Below are 8,949 nucleotides of genomic sequence, written 5' to 3'. Positions count from 1 at the left end.
TGGATTTCCATTCATTCATTATTGCATTTTTCTCCCTGCCTGCCTCCTCCCACCCACAAATTCGCTCTTCTCTTTGAAAAGTAAAAGAATTTATACAATACCTCCCCCCCAGGTCCACTCCACTATGTAGCCTTCATTCTGGACTCCTGTCATGATAATACCTAATCATATATCGCTTTTAAACAGTTAAATTTAACATCTCAGAGTGTTATATATGAATCATTTTAGAACATATGTTTAAATGGTTTTTATTGTATTTAGCACGTTTACTACTTTTTATTTAATTTAAGATACTTGGTATCATTAAAAAAAAATATATTCTTCGCCATAAGGGTGGATTATTTCCTGTTCTGGATAGTAGGGTGTTGAATGAGGGTCTTTTTCCCATGAATTAAAAATTCCTTGAATTTGTAACAGTAGAATTGTTTTTTAAACGTCTAATATTTTAAAACTGAAATCCAGAGAAATTGAACGTTTATATAAGGACCAGTATTTCTAACTAAGTGACCTTTCTAAATATCAGTTATTTCAGATTTTATGAGATAGATAGTTTGAGGGTCATAATTTATTGATTAAAAATTAACAAAAAATTCTTCCTTTTTCTTAGGTAATATCCTTAAGCTACTCAGATTTTAATTTTGTGCCTATATTCATGATGCAGATGTTCATTTAATTGAAAAGTTGAAAATCTAGATGTCCTTTTTCTTTTTTTGCTTATCCTGAACATAAGTGTGAGAACATTTTCCTTACAGCGTTTCAAAGGTACTGAAAGTATAAACAAGGTGTCGGAACAGGTGAAAAATGTGAAAGTTAATGACGACAAACCCAAAGAAATCAAGTCTGAAGAAACCCTGGAAGAGGTTTGTATGTGTTATTTCTCTAGAGTGAGGTTGGTTGAGTAGCCACTGCTCAAGTGAGCTAATCACTAATTTGAGTTTGTTAAAACATCTGTCCTTTCAATAAAAGAACGTCACACTTGGTTGCCTATATTGTGACATAGCTTAATAGTGCCTTGGAGTCTGAGCCAGACTTTTCTGAACTTGCAAAGCTATTTTAAGGTTGTGATTCAACAGCCAAATTGAGATGAATTTAAAACCTTCCTTTTTAATTTTTAGACCTGCCTACAACCTAGACAACCTTAATACAGCTGATTTAATTGTAACCTTACCATTTCTTAAGTGGTCTAGTGGTAAGGAGCTTCACATGGTTTGAGTCCACCAGCTGTTCACAGAATAATGGGCAATCTCTTCACATGTGATTAAACTGCCTATGAAAATTCACTAAAGAGTCAATCTTCAGTCATTTCTAACTCAAAAGAACATAACAACAACATTGCTATCACACTATAATTGCATGGTTTGAAATTTTTTGCCTACATTCCCTTTAATAAGCCTGAATTTAAAATAATAACATCTATTAATATTAATAGTTAGAATAGTTAACATCTACTAAGTCTCAGATATTATTCTAAGTCTTTTCATACTCACATTATGAGGTGTAGGTTCTATTATTAGCTTCCTTATCTCATGACAAGTAAACAGAAGCAGAGTGGTTAAAGAACCTGTTTCCAACTCTCAAGTGGCTATGCAAGAATGGAAATCAGTTACAAATTAGTGGTTCAATATAAAGCCCATATTCTTACCCACTTTTCTGCCTAGCACACAAGGTATCCCATGTTATACCTGTTATTAACCTTCAGGTAAATCTTATGGCAACCTGGTATTCTTTCCTCTATAAAGGAAAATCTTGAATAAGTGTAAAATCAGGCATTGTTTTGGTTTGTTGTGCATGGGGTTGCCATTAAGTCCAGAACCAACTTAACAGTAACTCAAAGCAATAAGTTTATTTCTGAACTTAACCTCTCTCCAGAATACTGAAATGTTATACCTTTATCAACAGGGTACACCTCTACAAAACTAGAGTATTATCACTGAGATTAATACAACTAGAAATGCATAAACCTGGTTAGCAAGTAATATAAGTTGTTGATAGTTTTTATCTACTAATATCTGACCCTCCATTGTGTTTTCAAAAGGAGCAAATCACATGGGAAGAGATTACTTATCTCCTCCTGTGGTGGATTTCAACCACTTGTCTTTGGGTTAGCAATTCAAGATTTTACCACTAAGAACTAAAGCTTTCCTAGAAATTATTAATAGAGTTTAGGATGCACACTAACCCTATTCTAAATTAATTCTCTACTACTAACTGAGGAAATAGTGGGTTATGTATTGGGTTGCTAACAGAAAGGTCATATGTTCAATTCCACCTGTCCTGCCATGGTAGAAAAAAATGAGAGTCTGCCACTGTTTAGCTATGCAGCCACGAATAGGAATAGACTTAATATCAGGGTGACTATTGTTGTTATATGCCTTCAAGTAGCCTGTGACTCATAGTGACTATATGTATAATAGCTCTGAACCCTCTCCTATCCTGAGCCAATCTGTCTCCAACACACCTGCACCTGTTATCCCAATCACTGTCAATCCATCTCATTCAGTCTTCGTCTTATACACTGCCCCTCCATCCTTACATGCATGATGTCCTTCTCCAAGGACTGGTCCCTTCTGGCCATATGCCCAAGTATGTGAGATGGAGCTTCAAAATCCTTTCCTACAGAGAGCAGAGTGGTTTCACCCTCTCTGGGACAGACCTGTTTGTTCTCTTCACAGTCCAGGGTATGTTCAGTACTCTTCTTTAGCACAAATCAAAGGCAACAATTCTGTCATCCTTATTCATTGTCCAGCTCTTAATGCATATATAGTAAGTAATTATAAAGGCCATGGCCTAGATCAAGTACATCTTGGTTTCTAGATTGACATCTTTGCACTCCAGCACTCTGGAGAGGTCCCTGACAGCAGACTTTTATTTCCTGGCTGCTAGTTCCAAGAGTGTTGATTGGGGACCAGAACAAGCTGAAATTGTTGACTCTCAATGTCTTCATCTGTCATGGTGCTGCCAGTTGGCCCAGTGGTGAGAATCTTTGTTTTCTTGATGTTGAGCTTCATCCATATTGAAGGCTGCAGTCCTTGACTTTCCACAGAAGATACTTTGGGTCCTGCTCAGTTTCAGCAGGCAAGGTGTATCATCTGCATAGCACAAGTTGCTGATGATTCTTCTCCAATTCTGATGCCATGTTCCCCCACATAAAGACAAGTCTCCTGAATGGTCTGTTCCATATATACATTGAAAAGGTATGGAGGTGGTCCACATCCCTGACACTCTCTATTCCTGATTGTGAACCATGCAGTGTTTCCTTGCTCTGTTCTCACGACTACTTCCCAGTCCAAGTAAAGTTTTTGCATGAGCACAGCTGGGATTCCCATTCTTTTCAGAGTTGGCCAGTTTGTTGTGATCCACAGTCAGATGCCTTTGAAACAAGATAAGCGTTCTTCTGATGCTCTCTGCTTTCAGCCAGGATCCATTTGACATCGTCAGTGATGCCCCTAATTCCACAGCTTCTGCTAAACCAAGCCTATACTTCTAGTAATTGTACTGTTCCAGTTGATTTTGGATATCTTCAGCGAGATTTTGCTTGTGTATTGTATCAGTCATGATTGTTTGATAATTTCCACACTGTCAGAACAGGGTTTTGGGGAATGGGGGTTCTTCCAGTCAGCTGGCCAGGTAGCTGTCTTCCAAATTTCTTGGTAGAACTTGGTGAGCACATCCTAAGTATTGCGACTCAAGGCTTAAATTTGTGCTTCAGTTCCTTCAGTTTAAAAAGTGCCAAGCAAGTTTCTTCCTTTTGATTCTCTGACTCCATTATTTGCACATTTTGTTATAATACTTTTGTCTTGCAGAGTCACCTTTTGAAATCTTCTGTTCAGCTCAACGTCCTTATTTTTTTTTGTTGTTGTTAGGTGGTCTAGTTGAGTATGACTCCTATTGACCCTATGAGCAAAATATCTGAACTCTGTTCTATCCTGTGCCATCCTCACACACACACACAAGAGCCCAATGAGTCAGTCCACCTGGTTGAGGGTCTTCCTCTCCTTCTGACCCTCTATTCTTCCCAGTAGCATTTCCCTCTACAAGGATTAGCTCCTCCTAGTATTTCTCCCCTACTAGACTCTAAATATATCACATAGATTCATTATACTAACTTTGACCACATATTGAGCAAAACAATCCACACAGACATTAATTCATTAATAAAATTTGATTCTTTCATATTAGCTTACTTTTCATACATGAATGATCACTGATTAAATTATCCTTCACGAATTTTAAGCCACTGATAAATCTGATTTTTCTCTCTTTAGGAAATAAGATCTTAACAGTATTTTGTTTCCATAATTTCATAGAGTATATGTATTTCAAGGCTCAGAGAGGAAGGTAATATTAATGTCATTCTAACTGGATACAATAAAATAATCTAGTAATTTAAATTTTTTGGTGCTAAAATAGTATCTTTGTGAAATGTCAGTGTATATATAACACCTTATGATAATATAGAAATTAAATAGTTTTTTTTTAAAACATTAAGGGAAATGACTGAGTTCATTTAATGGTTTAACAGTCTTGTTAAAACAGGACTTCGCCTTTGAAAAAAGCTAGAGGTTACTTAACATTGAATTGACTAAGTGCACATTTCTAATATATTCTCATCACTGACTTAAATACTTTAAATAATTAAATTACTAACTCAGGTGTGACTTATGACTTGAGCTTGGTCACAGTTTGCTCTATAGTTATTGTTTGTATGTGTGCTGTTTTTGTTTGGTTTTGTTTCTAGGGCCCACCAAAATATACAAAATCTGTTCTTAAAAAGGGAGATAAAACCAACTTTCCTAAAAAAGGAGATGTTGTTCATTGTTGGTATACAGGAACACTACAGGATGGTACTGTTTTTGATACTAATATTCAAACAAGTAAGTGACTCTTTCTATCATAGACTGTGAACTGTTTCTATATTAGGCATATAGGTGATTAGCAGTACCATTTTCTTGGTTACCTACTTTTCTCCCCAAAGGTCTTTTGCATGTTACGATTTTGTTGAAAGAGATCTTGAGCTCATTAAGACATAGACCATTAGAAAGCAAAAATAAGTGAAGCTTTAGCTTAGTACGTTCTTTTCATTGTTTTAAATATTGTTTTTCCCCTCTTGAACTGTCTTATTAATTACCCAGATTTTAGGAATTTTTATGTAAGATAGCATTGTAAATTCTGAAGGAAATAGAAATCCTTTTTGTTTTCCTACTAGTTATATTCTTGAGAAAAGTAAAATTCTATCATTAATTTTAAGGAAAATCTGTTTGCAGGTTCAAAGAAGAAGAAAAACGCCAAGCCTTTAAGTTTTAAGGTTGGAGTTGGTAAAGTTATCAGAGGAGTAAGTAATTACAATAGCACATGTTCTGTGGTATGCTGCTGTGAATTAGAATTGAAAACAAAACCAAACCACAACCCAAGTTATATGATCTTCTAGTCAGATCATATAGCTAACAAATAAGAGAAAATTCTTTCGGGTCTCAGTATCCCTATATATAAAATGTGGATAGTTACTACTGACTGCCCACTACAGGGTTAGTTGAAATACAGAACCCTGATGCATCCTTTAAGTGCTGTGTTGCTAATCAAAGGTCAGCAATTTGAACCTATCAGCTTCTCTGTGAGATCAGCGTCGCAGTCAACTGTGTAAACATTTACAGCTTTGGGACTCCTACAATGTAGTGACAACACTGCTCTGTGACATCACTGTTAGAAATGACTTGAAGGAATGGTTGATGCTCCCGTGGATTTTCAGAGGCTGTTAATCTCACTTGATCTTTCTCCTGTGGAGCAGCTGGTGGATTTTAACTAGCAGAGGCACTACATTTGAGTCAGCAGTGCAGTCTTCTTCAGACTGCTATTTGAACTCCCCTTAACAAATAGTAGAGGCTCAAATATTAGTTCCTCCTATTCCCGTCCCTTTTATTTATTCTTCATGAGGTAATTTAAAGAATGTTTGCCTAATTAAGTGTCTTGTAAAATGTTAAATAGCCACGGAACCACTTGTAAATAGAAAGGTAAAATCTATGCTCTACCCCTTTACTGATGGAGGTGAAAGTCTATGGCTTCTTCTTTTACAAGCTAGGGCCTCTACACCAGAAAAATCTTCAAATATAAGCATGCTTTTTTCCCACCTTTACATATGAAAGATAGCAAAGAAAACAGTAACCAGAAAGTTAAAGTTTAGCTACACTGTCCATTAGAGCATACAAATAAGAGCAAGGCTGTCAGCATCCCTGCAGCTTTTTTTTTATGCTGTGAACTTCCTGACTTGGATTGAAAATTATGCTAATGCTCTTTTTCTTATTTTCTGCTGACAGCATGCTTTACCCCTATCTTTCTAGGAGTCCTGTCCTCCTTTTCCTTTTTCTTTCTTTTGCATAGCCTACCATTCACTAGCTATGCTTCTGTTTCACTTTCTTAATATACCTTTTTCACTTGTTCTGCTTAAAAGAAACTTTGTTATGTCAGAACATCTAACGCTGACAACTGAAATATTTCAATTATATGGAAGTTTTCAGAACTTGTTCTTCATACTTGGGGTAATATAAACATTTATATTCAATATAATAAAAATACAGATAGTTAATAATGCCAAAATGGTTTCAATAATACATGACATGTTAAAATTTTACCAAAGTGCTTTCATGTGGATAATTTGAGAAGCCTGGCCAATTGTGTTGAGAAAGCACTGCTTAATAGAGCCTTACTTTTTCCATTAGGATACTGATGCCAAAGATTTAGAGACCTAATTAACTGCTAATCTTGCATGTTTTGTCTTTTTTAAGATCTTATGTTTTTATATTTATTTTAGTGGGATGAAGCCCTCTTGACTATGAGTAAGGGAGAAAAGGCTCGCCTAGAGATTGAACCAGAATGGGCTTATGGAAAAAAAGGACAACCTGATGCCAAGTATCCTTTTCCCTCATAATTACGAATGAACATCCTAACAGAAATTGGCTGAATTAATGAGTTGATAACCTCAAGATAAGAAATTCTGTCCAAATTAGTCTTGACAGCTTAGATGCTTTTGTGCCACTATCTCTAATATAGATATTAATATTTTCTAAAGGTAGAAAGTTCTTCAAAATAACTAGCAAAATTAGAGTGGAAATGGAATTCATGATCATTTAATATTAAGGGTGGTTATGTGTAATTAACTGTAGGTAAACAAAGGAGAAAAGGGTAAGTGTTGGGGTGTAACAATGGTGAAACAGGTCACTCCATGTTTAACAGTATTCGTTGCTGTCTAGTTGATTCCTACTTAGGGGCACACTTTCATTAAGGGTGTAGAATTGTTCCACAACGGTTTCTATTAACAGGGCCTTCCTTCTGTCACTACTGGGTGAGTTAATACCTCCAACTTTACATTAGCAGTTACATCCAAACACAAGGACCTAAGACCAACACAGTAATAAATATTTGTGATTATAATACTTGAGTGATAGACTCAAGATTTTAAGACAAAAAACAGGCCATGACTTAGCAATTAGAAATGATTCTTACAGTTTTATATTTCTGTACCTATGACAATTAACTCATGCAAATGTAAAAAATCCATGACCTACACCTATGACAATTAACTCATGCAAATGTCAAAAATCCATGACCCAGTAGGTCATACGGGAAATGGTTCTGTCTCTTAACACTTGAAATTCATTAGGGATATAAGTCTGCCAAAGGAGCCCTGATGCCATAGTTCCAGCTGCTCCACAGGGCGAAAACAGGCAGTTTCCTCTCAAAGATTTTACAGAAATTCAAGTGTTGGTATGTGTTGGATGTGACTTAGTGGCAGTGGGTTTAGATTATACTGTCAAGAAGCCCTGTTGGTGTGGATTTACTAACGAAGTGAGAAGTTTAAGCCCACAAAAGCTGCTCTGTGGACAAAGAAGAGGCTTCTATAAAGATTTCATCCTTGGAAACACTAGAGGCTGGTTCTGCTCTGTCCATTAGTGTTTCTATGAACTGGAATAGAAGCAACAGCAGCATTGGGGTTTGGCTGATTAGCCATTGTGGCCTCCTCTCCCATAAGACTTTTCTGATGTATACAAATCACACCATTCTCTGAATTTAAAATTTGTAATATCTCTGTTTTCCACTAAGGAAAATAACTTTTTAGACTAAGGATGTGGGTAAGGGCACGTTGTTTTGTTTTATACCAAATCTACCTTGACTTCTTCAACAGAATTCCACCAAATGCAAAACTAATTTTTGAAGTGGAATTAGTGGATATTGATTGATCTAAACAAAGATTTTAAAAAAGGCATTGAATAACATTAGTTGGTTACTGTTGTGTTTAAGACAGATTTCAAGGAGTCAAGTTGAAATCTGTTTACTTGCTCTTCATTTTTGAGAAATGTATCCCTGTAAGTCTAAAGTATTTTACTATGACTCTCTAAAATATTGGTTAAAGAAAACATATTTTCTTTTTACCCTGTGTTGTAAACCAAACGGCTCAATACAGATTTATTCACTGTCTTAATCTGACTTTAATATTCTTAATGTTTTGATTAATTTAACCAACACTATACTGATCATGAGAGATAAATACTTAACAAAATCTGTGGTAACAGTGTTTGAATTAAGTATTTGCCATGGATGCTCATCTTAAAATCTTATTTCCATATAGTGAGAAGTACAGAGGTTGGAAAAATAGAAAACATTTAAAGGTCTGTGAGAATTTTGGCATTAATAGTCTACATTTTAGGAGCCACTAATTATGATAAAAGCAAAGCAGTAATTTTTAGGTAATTACACACAAATTCACAGACAATTACTGGATAAGTCTTCAGTTTTATTACAAAAAATGAAGATGATCAGTTTGATCAAAATGAAAGCTTGCTCACAAGTTTTACATGAATATTCTAAATACAAAGTCTTCTAAAACAACATACTTGCAATGTGACTTCATTTTAAAGGATGCAAACATTCCACTTTCTCAATTATAATCTCTAGTCC

The 8,949-nt window shown here is 35.5% G+C and overlaps 1 protein-coding gene across 1 annotated transcript in view; it reads left to right on the top strand.

Moving 5' to 3' along the window:
* The window catches only part of FKBP3 (FK506 binding protein 3, 25kDa), a 16,551-nt gene extending 8,320 nt beyond the window's left edge, over positions 1-8,231 (top strand). The window contains exons 3-7 of the mRNA XM_006896012.1: positions 753-860; positions 4,739-4,874; positions 5,265-5,332; positions 6,806-6,903; positions 8,177-8,231. Of these exons, the coding sequence (XP_006896074.1) occupies positions 753-860; positions 4,739-4,874; positions 5,265-5,332; positions 6,806-6,903; positions 8,177-8,231 (465 nt within the window). The remainder of the gene's footprint in view (positions 1-752; positions 861-4,738; positions 4,875-5,264; positions 5,333-6,805; positions 6,904-8,176) is intronic.
* The last annotated feature ends 718 nt before the right edge of the window (positions 8,232-8,949 follow it).

This window comes from Elephantulus edwardii, unplaced genomic scaffold, assembly GCF_000299155.1.
Source record: "Elephantulus edwardii isolate Elephantulus edwardi_28Jun2011 unplaced genomic scaffold, EleEdw1.0 scaffold00179, whole genome shotgun sequence".
NCBI lineage: Eukaryota > Metazoa > Chordata > Mammalia > Macroscelidea > Macroscelididae > Elephantulus > Elephantulus edwardii.
This window is presented reverse-complemented; position numbering and strand designations above follow the sequence as displayed.